Consider the following 19,536-nt stretch of genomic DNA (forward strand, 5'->3'; position numbering starts at 1 on the left):
GTTTGGATAAGGAAAAGTTTTTTTTTAAATAACTTTCTTTCCTTAAAAGTGTCCAACTTGAATTTTTGACGGTAGGTAGGGAATATAATTACCTATCTTGGAACAGAATTTCATCCAAATCAAAGATGGATTTTTTTGTAAATCGACTTTAAATTTTTTAAATCGGTTTTTACATTTCTTACAAAAGAAATGTATAGGATTCGCTCAAACTTTGAAAACATTTTCCGAGGCCCGGAGGGCCGAGTCTCATATACCAATCGACTCAGCTCGACAAATTGAGACAATGTATGTATGTGTATGTGTGTGTGTGTATGTATGTATGTACAAAATGTCATGTAATTATCTCAGCAATGGCTGAACCGATTTTAATGAAACTAGTTTCAAATGAAAGGCCTAACGTGCCCATTTGACACTATTATTTTTGTTTTTCGATATGTTGTTTACTTTCTGAGATATGGGCGATTTTGTCAACACACAGCATGTTTTTAGTAAATAACTTTCAAACAAAGCAACGTGGTCCCACAACCTGCGCACCTGTAAAAATACCTTTCTATCAAGCTATATATTGTCAAAATCCGTTCACGATCGACGGAGATATCAAACATTTTGTATTTCTATTCCTCGCTTACCAATTTTCACTAATTAAAAGGAGACCGTTTCATATAGAGTATTGCTTTACTGGTGTTTTAGGAGCAAAACTAAACCGATTTTGAATATTTGGGATTCAAGGAATTTGATTTTGAAAATATTTTGTGAATTACCTATATAATAATTGAACTATTTCTCAAAAATCAATATGTAAGTTCACTTCAAAAACAAAATAATGCGTTCATAGTGAATTTTTCTTTCTAGAGTTCATGTATTTATCCCTTGGATTAGGCGATGCGTTCAATCGTGAAGTAAATATTGAATGGTATATAACTATACAGATCATGAAGTAATTCACCTAGTAGTGAGATAAAAGACTTCTCATACAATTATACTCGTGGCAACTGTATTTTTGAATCCCAAAACTCTAGCAAAAATTTAGCTCTTTGCAAAATTTAGATTATATTGGTTATGGCGCAAAAAATACTACTTACAATATTTATAATAAGGATGTAAGGAATCAATATATCGCATAATATACCTATAAAAATAAGGTCTCGGCATGAACCATCATTTGCCATTCCTCACATGCCCTCCCCATCTCTATCTCACTCTCTCTTTCTCTCTCTCTCTCTATCTCTCTCTCTCTCTCTCTCTCTCTCTCTCTCTCTCTCTCTCTCTCTCTTCTTCATTTTGGTGGCAACTGCCACGACTCACATCTATCTTGCTATTTCTCTATCCATTTCTAAGTTGTGTGATAAGATTCTCTGCTAATCTTTATTAATATTCAAACTAATTTCATGTGTGCGATGTAATTGTGAAGGTTTGAGAAAACAAAACTATTTTTTGTCTGTTACCCTATTATTTTCTTTGCATTTTAGTGTACAAGAGACTCGCGGAAACAAGTTTAATAATACATCCTACATGTCAAATAAAATATTTGTAGTCCGAGAAAATTTGCAAAATATTTGCCTTATGGGAAAACTATAACTATTTTCAAGGTAAAATTGGTATTTCGAAACGTTGCACTATGGGTAGACAGGTGACCATCGAAAACTACATCAACTCAAATTTAATTCAGTTCTATTTTAAGCTTGTACAAACACTATAATAAAGGAAAATCATGACTATCTCAGAAAAATATGTGGCTTAACTGGGAGGTGGGACACGTGCGATATTTCTCTATTGAATTTTGAATCAAACATATGCTCAAATATGTCATTTGAAAACTAAGAAAACCTTTTTGTGATGATATTGAAAATGCAAATACATTATATTAGTATGAACTTTCATGAAAAATAACGGATCAAAGCCCAAAAATATCCACGAATTAGATCCAGGAAAAGAAGTCTCCCAAAGTCCCCACTCTCAATGGGGGATGCAAGTACAAGGTGTCTTCTAACTTATCGTCGTCCATATCTGCTTTATACTGAGTACACTTCAATTGAAGTTTCAATGGAAGTCACAATTAGTAGTGAGGCATTAGATAATTCAGCACACGTTTCGTTCGAGTTTTCCATATTGTACAAGTAAATTAGCGAGGATTACAATCAGAGTTTATGCATTGGACAGATAGTTGATCTGATTAAATTTTTGCCATCCTGACAGTTTGAACCATTTCTTTTTCACAGTATTGGATTGTGCAGGGCTTATTTATCCATATTTCCTGAACGAGAATTCCGAACGAAGCAATATGCAAGCTATAAGGATGAGTGGAAAGAGACTGCATTATAATCAACTGAATACACGCCTTTTATGCTATCGACATAGCCTAGACACTTCCACTATTTATTTTAATTCAAATGAAAACTTTGAAATGTCTACTTGTCTCTTTTACGAATCGCATTCTCCATCTTTTGCTCTCTGTTCAAAGGGCTTTCGTGGGATTTTGTCTACTTTCCGAATCTGTAATAAGTTTTGATGTAGGCGTTCATTTGATAAAATTATGACATATTTGTCGAATGAAGATTCGTCAAATCGTTGTAAACATCACGAAAGAATGTGTGATGTGACCTTGTCTCACTTTACTATAATCAATGGCGTGTTAAATTACTGGACCAGCAAATTCTATTCTGCACAATTTTTTTCGGGAATATGTGACCAACAAGTAAACTTTGAATTCCAAAGCAAATTGAACGTTCCAGGTTCCTGATAACTAATTAAGTCCATCAATAATGTCGAAACACTAAATAATCTTAAAACGACGCTGTCAAGTAAAGAAGCGTGAAAACGAAAAGTCTAAAACAAAAAAAGAATAGCAGCCCTAGAAATCCCATTGTATATTAATTAGCCTTTTCTCGGAAGATAAAATTTTCAAAATCATTTCATAACTTTCTGATGCAATGGTTCTCAAATTCGTACAATCTGGATTATTTTATTCAAAAATGTTTTTTAACTTTAACTTTAAATGATCATTGCATTTTAATTAATTGTTTCATTCAGCATCTTTTTATTAATTTTGTTCATCTACGTTCATTTAATCTACTTTATTCGTTTCATCATTTGGATTCACTCTGATCAGTTTATTCATTTCGTGGATTTTAGTCATATCATTCATTTCACTTATTTTATTCACGGTTTTCATTTAATGCATTCTATTCATTTTTCCAGTTCATACATTTTGTTTAAAATGAAGAACATTTTATTAACCTGACTATTTTTTTCAGTTTTATTAATTTCATCCAAATAATTCTTTTGACACAATTTATTTTTTCTATTAATTTATAACCTTACAACATCGATTAATTTATCATTTCAACCAATGCATTTTCTTCTTTTTTATTCATTTTGTCAATTCACTTCATTTTGTTTATTTGGTTCGTTTGGTTCATTTATTCATTTAATTTATTTTTTATTCATTTTATTTTCTTTGTTTATTCCATTCATTTTATTCATTTGAACCCTGAACTTAAATTATATTGATTCATTTAATTCATTTGATTCATTTGCTTCACTTGATTCATTTGATTCATTTGGTGAATTTGATTCATTTGATTCATTTTATTCATTTGATTCATTTGATTAATTTGATTCATTTGATTAATTTCATTAATTTGATTCATTTGATTAATTTGATTCATTTGATTCATTTCATTCATTTCATTCATTTCATTCATTTGATTCATTTGATTCATTTGATTCATTTGATTCATTTGATTCATTTGATTCATTTGATTCATTTGATTCATTTGATTCATTTAATTCATTTTGTTCATATATTTAATTTTATTAATTTCAGGTTCGGTCATTCCATGTATTTATTTTATTCAATTTGTTAGTTTGAGTCAATTCATTCTATTAATCTTATACTTATTTCATTAATTTCATTAATTAAGCTAATATAATTTGATTCGTGTATTTTATAATTTTTAATTACTACTTCGCATGAGTTCTGCAAACTAATGAATGATCCAACAGTGATATGTGTAAGAAATGTCTCATCTCACTGCTAGGTGGATTAAATCGGTTTTTGAGTGTAGGAGTCGATGATGAATTTTTTAAATATTATTATTCAAAAATTTGACTAATTTTGCGAAAATCACTCCTACAACATTTTTTTGGCAGGATGTGTCATTTTTGGACTATAGTCATTTGAAAAAAAAACGGTTAAAACAGTTGGACCCTTTTCAAAAGACAGTTTAGATAATTGGAAAAACAAAGTATGCAAAGTGGCTTTTTATGACAAAATCCTCATGTACAGAAAGTTTCATTAAAATCTGACAGGGTCCTACCAACTTTGAATTCGTCAATTGCATCATGAGGTGGATTAAAACAGTTTTTTTTTTCTATAGCAATTATGTCATTAAATGAAGAATAAAATGCTTCTATTATTTCATAAACCGATAGAGCTCATCTTCCTAAATATAACAACATTTATTTTCAACCTTTAAAACTTCAGAATGATTTTTAATTGATTTTCTAAAAAAATGTTAGCACGTCCTCGTTTGACACTATCGATCTTCCTTGTCAGCGAATTTAGTCACGGGTTAGTATTTTTAACAGTGATCCCAGAAAAAGGACAGGAATCAAGGTAGTTTAGTGGAAGGTGTGGTTGTGATAATTTAATTTCACAAAATAATTTTTATTTTTTATTTTGCGGTCACAAAAGTGAGAAAAGCTCGATTACATATGTTTGATGTCAGCTGCATTGGAAAAATATCCAAAAATAGCGTATGAGTTAACAACCCAATTAACACAAATTGGCTGCAGATGTTGGAGAAATCTTCAATTTTCAATTTAGCATATCAGACGAAATATCTAGAGATATTTGTTAACATTTACGTAAATGTGGATACCTGGCAAGCTCTATCACTCCATCCGTGAGGTAGAATCGAAATAACTACAAAAATAATGATTAATTCCAAATAACTGCATTTTAACGATTGTTGTGGCTCTATTTTTCAAAAGCGGCAGATTGGTTGGTGCAAATTGGTAGACACAGAAGGTTAGTCGCTGTCAAATGTCCAGCCGTGGGGCCATATTGATCTTATTATGCACTGGAAACTCAGCCAGATGGAAATATGTCACTAATGCTCGAAAGATGGGAATAAGCGGAGGTACCAAAATGTCCATGTGACTTTTCAAAAGTTGTGGAGGAAAGTAGCTTGATTCAGGATTGAATAACAGTTTAAATCAAGAAAAAACTCTGGAAAATTTTCGTTTCATTAACATCGATAACGCTCAGAGTGTGGTCCACGGACGGAACCGGTTCGATTTGTTTACGTTCCGATCCGTGCTGCGAATTTTCAAAATCAGTTACCAATTTCTGCTTGTATTTACCGAAACCAACATAAGCATAAGCATAAGTGAACTGCGCGATCTATATCTGGTCCTCTTTTGCTTGATAATCCCTCTAAGAGCTATATAGAAAAAAAATCTTGCTTGTGGAATCGGACTTGGAATGCGCGGTGTCGGGAGAACCAATAAAGAGGGAAACGAACCAAACATTTCATTCATCGCGACGAGCATGAATTGAATTTCGTTTCTCTTTCAAGTTCACGCAGGGATGTAAATTTTTTTACGCTCTGGTTCCGACCAGAATGAATCAAACGAATACTCAGCATTTTTTCTTTTGGCTTAGAGGAGTTTTCTCCTACTAACTACTAACTACTACTCATAATACTGAGTATCAGGACAAATCAAGTATTTTCCTCGAAGTCCCAGGACACCAGGATAGTCAGTTAAAAACCAGGACATGTCCTGGGAAACCAGAGCGTCTATTTACAATATTTGTGGCCCTAAATGGAGCCAAAAAAGATTTGGGCTGGCCTGACGCGGCCAAGTTTACGTTTTTCCATACCACTGAGCCCACCCTGATAGGTATGAGACTGCAAGCATATACTTTTAAAAAATCACGAGAAAACATAACACATTTGACCGAGTTCATGAGTATGTAGCTCCTTAAAGAACACTATAAAACTTAATCGTTTAATCATGTATTTCCAGGTAGGCTCTCTGCTGGCACTACACCTAGGCAAGAAGGGTCATGAAGTGGAACTGTACGAGTTCAGAGAAGGTACAACTATACAAGTTAGTTTATTTGTTCGTATTATTTAAGCGTATTATTTTCCTTCGATGCTTTCCCAGACATCCGCACAGCCGAGCTGGTCATCGGTCGGAGCATTAACCTTGCACTGTCCGCTCGTGGACGCAAAGCTTTGGCCGAAGTGGGCCTCGAGGACGCACTGCTCAAGCATGGCATCCCAATGAAAGGCCGCATGTTACACGATCTGAAAGGAAACCGTAAGTTCGTTCCGTACGACGCCAATACTAACCAGTGCATATACTCGGTCGGACGAAAACATCTGAACGAGGTGCTTCTCGATGGTGAGTTGAAAAGTGAAATGTGATAGGGATCGATTACGCGTTGAGCCAGTGAAGTTTATTCCGCAGACTTTGTTGCGTGTCTTATTTTGTACTCTGAATTTACAGTAAGTAGGCTGTGGGGCTTCCTTTCTCAGTCGGCGGTTCAATGCTTTTTTGTACTGGAATCAATAGTATCGATTGTTTTTTATCTTTCTATGGTTACAAAATAATCAATTTGTTTATTTACAGCTGCGGAAAAGTACCCTAATATTCACCTTAATTTCAACAAAAAACTTGTGAAAGCTAATCTGGATGAAGGAAGTCTTAATTTCATTGAGTAAATCTTGAAAACTGATAATAAGTGACTCTAAAATAAAATTAATATAACTTTTCCTTCAGCCCCCTTACGGAAGAAACTAGCCAAGCCAATGCCGATCTGATAGTAGGCTGTGACGGAGCGTACAGTGCGGTGCGTAAAGAAATCATCAAAAGGCCTGGGTATGACTTCAGTCAAACTTACATCGAACATGGCTATCTCGAACTTTGCATACCCCCGACCAAGGAGGGTGAATTCGCTATGCCTCACAATTACCTACACATTTGGCCACGAGGCAAATTCATGATGATTGCCTTACCGAATCAGGACCGGACGTGGACCGTCACGCTGTTCATGCCGTTCGAAAATTTCAGCAGTATTAAATGCGACCAGGAACTTATGAGCTTCTTCCAGCAGTACTTCCCGGATGCGATCGATCTCATTGGCCGGGAACGTTTGATCAAGGATTTCTTCAAAATCAGACCGCAGACTTTGGTGATGATTAAGTGTAAACCGTTCAACGTTGGTGGTAAGGCACTGATCATCGGTGATGCCGCCCATGCGATGGTTCCTTTCTACGGCCAGGGAATGAATGCTGGCTTTGAGGATTGTACGGTGTTGACGGATTTGTTCAATCGGTATGGCGGGGACGTTGAGCGAGTGTTGGCGGAGTTTAGTGAGTCGCGTTGGGAGGACGCACACTCGATCTGTGATTTAGCGATGTACAATTATGTTGAGGTTATTTATGTCGGTAGAAGAAAATGGATCTGAGGGACTGATTGTTATTTTCAATTGTAGATGCGTGACCTTGTAACTAAACGTTCGTATTTGTACCGTAAAAAGTTGGATGAGCTGCTATTTTGGCTTATGCCAAATACGTGGGTTCCACTGTACAATTCTATTTCTTTTTCACACATGCGCTACAGCCGGTGCATAGCAAATCGGAAGTGGCAGGATATGGTAAGTTACCTTTATTTTTATATCGCGAACAAATGGAATTGCACTGAAACTGAGTTTATGATAAAACTGACCCCTTGCAGGCTAATCTTAGTTTACAAGCTTCGTCGAATTCTTTCAGAAAATTTCCAAATTCAATTTGTCTGTACGTAGCAATATCAGCTCTAACACACATTATCCAAGTATTGGAAATTCTACACTCCCGCAGTTTTAATTTGGATTAGCTCTTTAGTACACCGGAGCGATTTCTAGTATAGTACTTTGAGAAAAAACCCAACCAAAAATGACCAAAAAAGATTTGTTTAAGTTTAATTTCCATTCAGCTCAAAAAGTGTTTGAAAGAATGCGTTTAAAGTTTTCAGTACGCTGTATCGGCTGTTCGGCCGTCTATGGCAGCTGTCATTGAATGTCAGCTTCTACCTTCGAGTAGTCTACATAAGTTTGGCATCACTGTTCGCTATAATCCGGTTGTTAATGGAGCTCTGAATGTATTTTTTTTTTTCAAATTTTTGGTTACTTTTTACAATCACGATTTATTTTAGTTTTGTTTTATCTATTTTTATCGTTAATCGGTCGTATGAGCATATTGAAGTTTTGTGTATTCAAGAAGGATTATATCTGGTTGTGTTGATTTTGGGGAAGTGCAAGTTTTGTTTGTGATTTTTGTTTTGACTTGACGTTATCACTGCGCACTACGCCACGCTCTATTCGGCAAAAGCTGAGTGATCACACGTTGCGTGCAAGTTCGCTTCTGTCGAAGCACATTATCATATCTGTTAAAGTTATTACCATGTGCATATTGCATACCGGCTAGGCGTTATGTATATACTCAAAGCATGGCTTGTACCAACTGCTCGAAAGAAGTAGAAGAAATTCGTTCACCAGGAATCAATGCCTGCACTGATTGAATTTCGAATGATAATTTCCGGTATGGTACCCGACGATAGCTCCCTGAAATCTTTAAAGGATGGCATAGCTGATTTGAAAGATGTTGTAAAAGCCCTCTCGGTTAAAGTTGACTCAAAATCGCTATCCTTAACCGCAAATCAACTTGGAATCGGATGGCTGCATCTAATCCAGTTCAAAATAACCAAAAACACTAATATTCGTGGAGTTAAAGCCATTTCCAAACACACCTGACAAGAAAACAACTACTTTCCTGAATTTGTGAATAACTCAACAATCCAACGACCAATCATCAGGATTTCTGCAGAGAGCGGACCTTTTAACTTTATTTTGCTCGGCGATCTACCTACCTGACGAATCGGAGACTCCTTCTGTGTCAGGTAAATCAGTGGAGGGTATATGTCCTTCCGAAGCAATTCAAGATTCTGCACACCCTCAAAACAAACCTCAACTGCAGTCTGTTGACAAACACTACTCGTTTGATTCTACCATCGTTGCAAACCTGCCCTGCAAACTTCAATGTCTAACTAGAAAGTTCTTCTCACTCAGAATTTCTCCCACTACAGGCTGCTGCTGAATGCAAAAGTTTCGACGCAGTCACCGAAGGTCGTCTGCATGCTAGTCGATTGGAATTTCACCCTCCTGACCTGGTCGTGCTCTCTAATGACTTGAACCAACTAAATGAAGGTGCACTTTGATTGTCGCTGCCATCACCGGGACGCCCGTTACACAGTACAATGGAAGGTCCTAAGCTCTCCGACGCAGTCGGAGGTCGTGAGGGGGTCTTCCGAGCTCGCTTCTCATGAAAGTATTTTCTTTGAATGATAAGTCGCTCCCTGGAAACCTCTTGGTTCATAGCACACCGTCGCGAACAGCACCTGATTTCCTGACCGTCTGCCAGCAGAATGTTCGTGGAATGAGAACAAAAACGCAGTCCTTCTTGCTTGCCCTCTCCTCCTGCGACTAGGACATTATCATTCTCACCGAAACCTTACCGATGCTGTCGCAACTCTTGTACCAGTCATCTACTGCGCGAAGGTGGTGTTCTTATAGCGATAAACAAGCATCTAACTAGGATTGTATGAAAAATGTCTGAATGTTAATGTTTGGAGCAAGTTGTCGTACGCGTTTAACTGCCAGGTAGATTGTTATATATTTGGTGCATTTATCTGAGGTCGAACAGAGATCCTGACTTGTACAACATTCACTCCTCTGTATTCACTCTGCATTCTGCTCTGCACAAACCATTCTGGAGAAAGCTAATATACGCGACAATGTACTTGTTGTAGGTGGTTACAATCTCTTTCATCATCGGTGGGTCTTCGATGACGATTAAAATGCTACCTTCCTGAAAATGCAACATCGGAGCAAGAGATGGCCATCACGGAAACGTTGGTCGCCGGTGGCTTGTATCAAATCTGCTCTCTTAGCAACGTGAATAGATGGATCCTCGATGTAGCTTTCCTTAACGACACGGACGTGTTCGAACTGATTGAGCCTCCGACATCTATACTGAATGTAGATTTAAGATTTGATATGCGTTCTGATGATGGTGAAGCTTTTGGTACAATTAACGATGACCTCAACTTTGGCTTTACTTGATGCAACTTCGATGAAGTTTCAATGGCCATTGGTGCACTCAATTGGCGTGAGAAGCTGGTTAGAAAGAATTGAGATCAGGTAGCTGCGGCGTTCTATGATGCCATATATGGGGTTCTTCGCCGTAATGTTCCTAAAAGCGTGTCAGCAGGAAACCAGATTGAATTTCGGGGTGGAATACCGAGCTTGGTCATCTACGCAACGTATTCCGAAAACAACGAAAGCGATAGTTACATCATAGGACTGACGACAACAAAACTATTTTTCGTCAAACTGAACTGCAATATGAAACAACCCGGAACAGTGCATTCGGTGACTCTCTGAACCAAGTTCAACGCAGTGTTCGACATAATCCCTCGAAAATTTGGAACGATTTTAGAAAGCAGAAAGCATTGCGGGGTATACCAGAAAATGTCTATCTTCGAGATAAAAGTTCACAGTCCGCAGCCGAGTCGGTGGACCTTTTTGCAAATCACCTCCTCCGAGATGTATTTACCTGCCCTCCTATCTATCCATTGCAAAAGTAGCTTGAAACCTTGCCAACGTATATTAACCTTCCCCTTCCTCACGTAAATGAAGCCGATGCACAGTGGCGGGTCTTCAAACAAAAGTCGGACAAAACCTCAAGTGTTACCTAATTTGGCTGAAAATCACAATTTAAGCTAATTTTGAGGTGCTGAGCTCATTTTTGATGTCAAAAGTTGCAAAATATTAAATGCATTTTTCCATAGAGTGTCATTAAACCTTTCTTATAACTGTGATCCCGTTTTCATGATAGATTTTCCGTTACTGTTCACCAATGTCAACAATATCATAAAAAATGAAGAAAACTACTTTAAATCCATTGTAAAACGTGTTGGTTTACTGTAGATTGTTTAACTATTTTACACAAAACACCATGCGCCTCCATATCAGCAACAAAGCTTCAAAATCTCCATAAACCTTTTTGCGCACCTAGGCGCAGAACGAGACCATGATATTCGAAAAGTAGAGGTTATTTGCCATAGAATGTATACTATGTGACCGTTCCGAAATGATTCCGAAATTTGTGCAGAATACATTAGTGAAAAAAGTATTTTTGATCTGACCACCTCAAACATATTTAAACCAAAAAGTCATAGTTCTAAGCAAATTTTCCAAATGTATTCTATTCACTAATCAAGTTCTTTCGTTCCTCTACACAATGAAACTAGTTGTGCTAAAATCGGACGAAAATCAAAAGAGCAACATGTATTTGAAGTGAACAGAGCAATTGTGGATTCGGAAATGAAATTCATTAAAAAGTCCGGACTTTGCTACGTTTAAACTCATGTTAAAAATCGTGTTCTTATCCAATGATCATAAAATTTTGAATATACATCATTCAATATATGAGACATTTAGGAAAAATATAAAACATAAATATTTCAAACATAAATTTTTGAGGTTTTGGCCAGCCTCCAGCCACTGTGCGATGTATGGAGCGCTTTGTACAGCGTTGATCCGTTGAATTGGCCTGGCCTGGATTGCTTGCCTCCTGTGTTTATAAACCATTACGTCCGAGCACTTTCTGCACCAGTAAGTATTATTTTCTCAGAAAATGTTTTCGCAAGTGTATGGAAAGAAGCTGCCATAGTTCCTATTCATAAGGCTGGAAACGCGCAATGTTGAAAACTACAAAGGAATCTCGCTTCTGAGCTGCCTGGCTAAAGTCCTGGAAAAGTTTGTCTACAATGCGATGTACACCGCTTCTTCCAACATAACTGACGTATGTCAACATAGATTTGTGAAAAACCGTTCCGCCACTTCGAACTAGATGACGTACGCTTTCCAGTTCCAGCTGTAGAAAAAGGTCAACAAGTGGACGCTATATATAGGTCATTCAACGTCAGATTTACAACTAAAATTTCAATTCCTTTAAAATATTTTCTTGCATTCTTTAGCTAAAAATAATTGATACATATTTTTTGTTTTGGCTGAAAATGATATTTTTTTAAGTTATTAGTTTTTGAACTTTTGAAGTTCATAAAATTGAACATTTTTCAACTCGGAAATGATTCGAGATATAGAAAAAAAATAAATAAAAAAAGTTGCACTTTCAAATGAGCTTACCGAAAAAAATTTACAAATTTTTTTGTTTGTTGTATAATTTATGACATTTGTCATTATTTGAAACAAATTGATTTTTTTAAAAGTTGGACCAATTTTTTAACTCATTATTTTCTTTAAATATTAAGAATCATGTTAAAAAATGGGTTATAATTTGTGAGTGGATATAAAAATACTTTGCAACATATTACAATTATAAACTTAAAACAAGGCAATTTTACACAAGCAACCAGTGATAAGCCTGTTATAATTGAAATATCTCCTAAAATACTTCGAGTTCCATTCTAAACTTTTCGCATAATCTTCTCGATATAATTATAAATTATTTGAAAAAAAAAAATAAAAAAAAATTCTGCTCAACCCCAAAAATATTTTCTTCTCACATTTGCAGAATATATAAATTACATAACAAAACTAAATTTTACAAAAACTAAATTCAGTGAGATCAAGCGAAAAAACAACTTTTAACATTTAATGCTTTTTCCACAAATCTAACAGTTTTTGAGTTATCAGGGATTGAAAAATGTTCAATTTTATAAAATTAATTAAATTAAAAAAATATTTTATAAAGTTTAAAAACTCATAACTTGAAAAAATATCAAATTCAGCCAAAACAAACAAATCGCGTCAATAATTTTTAGTTAGAGAATGCAAAAAATTGGATGGATCTAAAGTTTTAGTTGTAAATCTGACGTGGAATGACTTGCATTTTGCAAATTTAAGACTTTTTTGGTAGTATTCAAATGCTGGAAGCATTTTTTTTGAAAGTCGCCTCGAGAACAATTGTTTTGATAATAGAAGTGTATTAAGAAGATTATGTGAAAATTTCACAGTGGAACTCAGTATATTACGAGATCAGAGCCGTCTTAAGACCACTCGGGACCCCTGGGCACAACTGCACTGAGGGGCCCTTATAATTCTACAGGTATAATTTGCTGTAGAGTAGGATGATCTAAAAATGATCCCCAGCATCAGGGAACCATCTACACCACTTTGAGATTTATTTAACTATGTGAAAATACTGTAGAAATCAAAACATATGAAGAAAAAAAATTATGTTTCTATCATTGTAATTGTACAGGTACCGTCGAAAAACGGAAGATAATTTTGATAGATCTTAAAAAGATATTAGCATTTCTGACCAATTTGACCAAAATTGGCAAATGGCCTAACACACTATATGCGGTTGTGGGAGTTCGAACTCAGGTGAGCTGCGTATAGATTTGGTTATTTGTTCCCCATTTGATATAATCTGACCTTCATTGATCTAAGTCTAAGACGATGTTTGAGGCTGAAGAGTGCCACCGTCAATAATGAGAGATGATGGAGTAAGGCGGGTTAAACGTCAACACTACAATGTCGACGATTCATTCAATAACTGTCCTTACACTATGACAATCTAGGAAAAATATTTAGCAATATTCCAATAAAATCCTATTTGTTAATAGATGACGACTGCGTGATTTACAAAAGTTACATTGATTCGTATAATGTTGTTCTCAATTTCTTACTGTTCCTGATATGATGCAGCTGGATAAAGTCAATTGCCAGCTTTATAAAAAGCCACATTTTTTCAATCATGATTCAACTACATTTACAGATATTGAATATTGCAGCCATTGAAGTCAATCGATTTTATGTCAAATCCAATTGTGCGATTCGAGGTTCATCCATTTTAGATATTCGCATTTTTCGCCGCAGAAGTAGAACGATTCTTTGATATAGTGTCTCTTCCTGCAAAAATTGTTGGTGAAGTAGATTTTTGTTACATATTCTGACAGAAGTTTTGTGCTTTCTTTTGTAGTAAACGGTTCTGAGAGGCGAAGATAGCAAACAAGTACATTATAAGTAATATTAATATTTTCATATTTAACGAATTAGTATCTCAAAGATGACGCTAGTAGTTAAGTGGAAAGTCTCTGATGTCGGTGGTAGGCACTCAGTGCAGAAAGAGGTCAAAGGAAAATAAATAATAACAATAATTAGCCCTTTCACCTTTCGAAAGTACAAATATTCAATACCTTCATTGTTACTTAAACAAATATACATAGCAAAACATCGAAATTACTGGAACCTATTAATATGAGCAACACAATTCATTTCAATAATTCACTACCACAACTTTTAGGAGTTCATTTATAATGAGAGATGCAATCATCTACCAACGAAGCTCATCAAAGACGACAATCATATGCTATATCACTTAGACTGTAATATTATACAAAATGTAAACTCAAGCATAAATGAATAAAAAATAGAATTTAAAAACATCATTTCAATACCAGTCGAAATAGGAAACATATCGAATGCATGCTGCAAAAATCTTCGATAGGGCGGATTGTCGTACAAAAATAACATGATTGGTACTGTATCAGATTACGACGGCATAGTGGAAAATGCATAATCTGGCCGCGAAAGTATATTGAGACCTAAAGAAGTCCAGGATTCACTTTTAGGGGTTTTCATGTAGATTTGTCCATTCACAAACACTGAATTCGCATCGGTAATTTTCCAGCAGCTCTGTAGTCAGCAAATTTAGAAACTGAAATCTCAGCAAAGTGAGATTTGTTTGCTGATGTTCGGTGAAATATTTTGCGAGTATTAGCTATCAAACGTCACTTTTACTGAGATCTCAGCAAAAAAATTGTTTACTGAGATCTCACCTGTTGAGATTTCGACAAAAGATGCAAAAAAGCGGCAGAAAAAATTAAATGTGCAATCCCTGATGTAATGAAGAAATGAAAATTTGCAACATGCGCGGATCGCTTGCCAAACGAGGATTGTGTACCGAATTTCGACATCTTCCTCTTCCACTTTCTGTACAGCTTTCTTGTACAAATTTTGCCACCGCCTGGTTGGTGCCTTTCGAACTTTCTATATGTTGAAGAAAATATTTCATTGTTTTTGCTCAAAATAAAATTGAAACTTGAATCGAAATGTCGGGCTGACGTTGGAATTGGTCCAATACCATCCTAGTCATGCAGTACCTCGTTTCCTGCCGCTACCATCACTTCGCTTGATTGTCTGATGGTCTTAAAATGTCACATGGGTTAAGGTGTAATGTGCAAATACGAGTAACTGATCCATTATTACCCATACGCTATAGAGTTGCAAACAATCGAGTGCTACTATTTTTTTGGAACAAAGCCTTCAGAATGATTCTAATTCACCCTAAGTTGGGGGCCCCTAAAAGCCCGGGGCCCCTGGCCCTGGCCCAGTGTGCCCATGCGTAAAAACGGTACTGTACGAGATATTTCTATTATAACAGGCCTATCGCTGGGCGTTTAGTGTAAAATTGCCTTGTTTTAAGTTTATAATTGTAATATCTCGCAAAGTATTTTGATATTCACTCCCAAATTTCTACACAAGCATGATTCCTAATATTTAAAGAAAATTTGGTCCGTTTTAAAATAACTCAATTTGTTTCTAATAATTGCAAATTTCATAAGTTATATAACACCCTCTCCTAGGTTGACGGGTTTGACGGTATCGCAAACATCTTCTAGCATATTTGAGCAGACACCTGCTTTAAGATGGTCATTGCATTACGCCTCGATAGTGGTGCATCGAGGAGACCGAGAGGGCTTATGGGCCTTTTTCATGTTTTGTGTTTTTTCATACTCTGCACCAGCCCAAACTAACAGTCAACTAAGAGCCTGTGCACACTGGCGTGGCCGATTGGCGGGTCGCCGTGGATTGACTTTTTCTGTGGGCTGTTTTTGCAGATGTTGTTCAACAGCTTAACGGCAGTCTTTGTGAGCACGGCTCGCAGTGGAAGTCATTGTGTGTCGATTTATCGGTCGACCTCGTCAACGTGCACAGGCGCATTAAAAAAAAAATAACAGTAGAACCCTATTAGTTGTGTTGTGTTGTAATAATTGTGGTTTTTGGTACTAGTGTACAGTTGTGTGCTAGTCGTGTGTCTGTCTGTGTGTGTGGGCGTCTGAGTGTTTGTGACATATGGACCAGGGAATGGATGCGGAACTGGCTTATATGATGGAATAGTGGGTGATCCTTCTTGGGATTCGTTGGTCACTTTTTACTGGTGTTCAATTCGTGCATTTGATTCGATTCATTCGGATTGGATAAATGAAGGTACGATTAATTTACCGACGCACGTCAATCATCCATTCCCGTCCAGCATAGCATGAGAGACTTCTAACGGAATGCAATTGTCGTTGGTGGTGGATGTATGGCATTTTCTGGCGTTTAGACGATTCCAAGTAGTTTAATTGCATGGTACATGTGTGTGGTTCAATTAATCTTCAATAACAGTACTAACTCTACGCTTTATTTCATTTTATTTTATTTATTTTCGGTCTCATGCGTCATATTCCTCTGATGACTTCTCCGAGTTAATTTAACATAAAAGGGCAACATTGCTGTCAACAATGAATATTCGCTGCCATCAGACGTCACCAGGTTTTAGAAAAATTGTGATGTACTTTCATACTCAATTGAATCAGATAAGTAGGAACGAACAACAAACTGCAAGTAGAATGTTACACATGTCTTATTTTAACATCATGCATATTTGTATTAAAATATTATTTACAGAGTTTTAGGCATTTTTCGATGCACGGATAGCGACCTCAAAAAATATAAGAAATCCGCTTCAAGATGTTGATTGCAATACACCTCGATAGTGGTGTATCGAGGAGGCCGGGAGGGCTGATATGAGCCTTTTCTCTGTTCTATACCTTTCCTCTATTTACCCTCTCATAGCCGACAAACAACCAGTAACAAATAGATAATTGAGAAAGGATGTGCTATGTGTGGTGGTGGGCTATTCAGGTATTGGTGGAGTTTGAAGTACTAATGTATGTCTTTCATGTGATGATCATGAATTCAGCTATATCCTGTACCTATCTAATCTATTACGTCTCTGATATGTTGTCCTTTATTTCTTCTTTTCGAGTCCTATACTGCCATTCTACACCCGCCTTCAGCTGGGTCAGCAAAGATGGTGATAATGAACGTCTTAACACTCACACATTCTCAAACGCGGTCTCAAGCGGGAACCTACAAAAATGCCCTCGCGCACGCGATTACGAATCGACCCCGTCCGGAAGCCTATCCTTGATCCTAGAATCCTAGGTCCATGCCTTCAGCTGGACCAATTAAGAAAATACGCTCACACCTATTAGACAACACGTCTCATGGTGACATGACCGAGAACCCTATCGATATAAACGATCCCACTCCCTGCCAGAATTCTAACGGCGCACCGAAAATTTAATATCAGACTCACGGTTCGCGCGACCATTCAAGAACACACGTTATAAAATCACGTTAGCGCACAAACGTTAGAGCCCCTCACGATTTTCCAAGCAACCTACGCCCACGAACTCGCAAACATGATTACACCCCGGTGATAAGGTGAAAATCTCAGCACTCATAAACTTACCAACGCGATCTCAAGCGTCAACCTACAAACTCCCGCGTTCGCGCCATCATGAATCGGGATCGTCCGGAAGTCTCTATCTTCGGTACCAACAATATAGGTCCTTGTTAATTATTAAAAAAAATAATAAAATTTAAAAATAACTCCCATATCCAGTAGACAAAACGTTCCATGGCGACATGACCGGAAACTCTAGTGATATGGGGTAACTATCTCCCTGTCAGAATGTGATCCGTACACCGAAAACTAAAGATCAGAATGACGGTCGGCGAATATATGAATGGCCGCAGGGTTTCAAAATCGAATTTATACACGCTAAGTCACATACACGCGAGCACACGCGACAAACGAGTCAACATACGAACGCTTAAGCCCTTCGCGATCATCTACGTACACCTATGCCCGCGATCGCGTAAACTTGATAACACTCCGGCAATTGTGTAAACGTTTTAGTACTTACGAAGTTACAAACGCGGCCTCAAACGCGAACCCGCAAACGTGCGCGATCATGAATCGGTCATGTATGGAAATCTTTAGCCTTCATTCTAACAATTTAGGTCCATACATTCAGTTGGACCAATTAAAAAAATAAAGCTCATATCCACTAGACCAAGCGTTCTACGGCGACATGATTGGGAACTCTAATGATATGGAAGAGCCCACTTTCTTCTGGAATCTGAACCGTACACAAAAAAATTAAGTATCAGATTCACGGCCCGCGCGCGATCATTCTAGAACACACGCGAATGTGCGAAAGGCACACGGTTATGAAATAGAATTTATACATGTTCGAGCCCTTCGCGATGATACACGCGATCGCGAGTCCCTGCGCCCGCACATACCTGAATCGTACAGTGAATATCACATTCAGAATCACGGCCCGCTACAATTGGCCTAATGCAGTGTTTTATTGGGCGACATTGCCTGCCTCGTCTGCAAATTGTAGTATGTGATTCTGACGGGGAGCCCTTCCGAGAACCTAGCTCTACAGCTCCAGTAGGACAACCCTCGAAAAAAAAAAAATCATAAGTTATATAACAAGAAAAAATATTTTGTAAATTTTTTTCGATAAGCTCATTTGAAAACGCAACTTTTATTATTTAATATTTTTTGCCTTTCTCAATAGAATGGTATTGAAATTGCTCTCAAAACCGACTTTTTAACGGAGGCCCGGAGGGCCGAGTGACATATACCATTCGATTCAGTTCGTTGAGTTCTGTAAATGTCTGTGTGTGTTTATGTATGTGTGTATGTATGTATGTATGTGTGTGTATGTGCGTATGTGTGTGTATGTGACCAAAAATTTTTCTCAGAGATGGCTGAACCGATTTTGACAAACTTAGTCTCAAATGAAAGGTGCAACGGTTCAAATTTTCGAGCGTAATGTGAACAATGGCGTTTAAAATGGCGGCTTTCTCGGAACAAGATTATTCGAATATGCGGGCGCTCTCGTTTTTGAACCATTCAACCAATCAACTTCGGATATTGCCCGTCTAAAAGAAGACAACATTCTCGGGCGCTGTCACCAACAAAATCGCAATATTTTGATCATTAACGATTTTTTACAGTCGGCCAAAGCGGAAAAATCATGCGAAAAACGATACTTTATTTTTAAGTGGCCGCCATTGTGTTTCGAATTTTGTCATGTTTTTTAGGTTGGGGCGCCTCTACGGAATGTAATCGTCAAGATCGTTTTGGTTTGCTGCTTATAGACGACGAATTGCGACCTGTATCGTGCACGCAGATGAAGTCGGTTTTCAATACACCTTTTGCTGGATCCGCCATTTCGGTTGCCATTTTTGACACCTTACTCTCGAACATTTTTATTTTATAGATTAAACCTTAATAAACATTTTGCAGAATAGCGCACATG

At 37.0% G+C, this 19,536-nt stretch overlaps 1 protein-coding gene across 1 annotated transcript in view; it reads left to right on the forward strand.

Annotated features, from left to right (window-relative positions):
• LOC131690708 (kynurenine 3-monooxygenase) overlaps window positions 1–19,536 on the forward strand; it is a 35,526-nt gene that overhangs the window by 15,222 nt on the left and 768 nt on the right. The window contains exons 2-6 of the mRNA XM_058976648.1: window positions 6,034–6,103; window positions 6,175–6,414; window positions 6,643–6,730; window positions 6,793–7,447; window positions 7,508–7,669. Of these exons, the coding sequence (XP_058832631.1) occupies window positions 6,034–6,103; window positions 6,175–6,414; window positions 6,643–6,730; window positions 6,793–7,447; window positions 7,508–7,669 (1,215 nt within the window). The remainder of the gene's footprint in view (window positions 1–6,033; window positions 6,104–6,174; window positions 6,415–6,642; window positions 6,731–6,792; window positions 7,448–7,507; window positions 7,670–19,536) is intronic.

Source organism: Topomyia yanbarensis, chromosome 3 (assembly GCF_030247195.1).
Source record: "Topomyia yanbarensis strain Yona2022 chromosome 3, ASM3024719v1, whole genome shotgun sequence".
Taxonomy (NCBI): domain Eukaryota; kingdom Metazoa; phylum Arthropoda; class Insecta; order Diptera; family Culicidae; genus Topomyia; species Topomyia yanbarensis.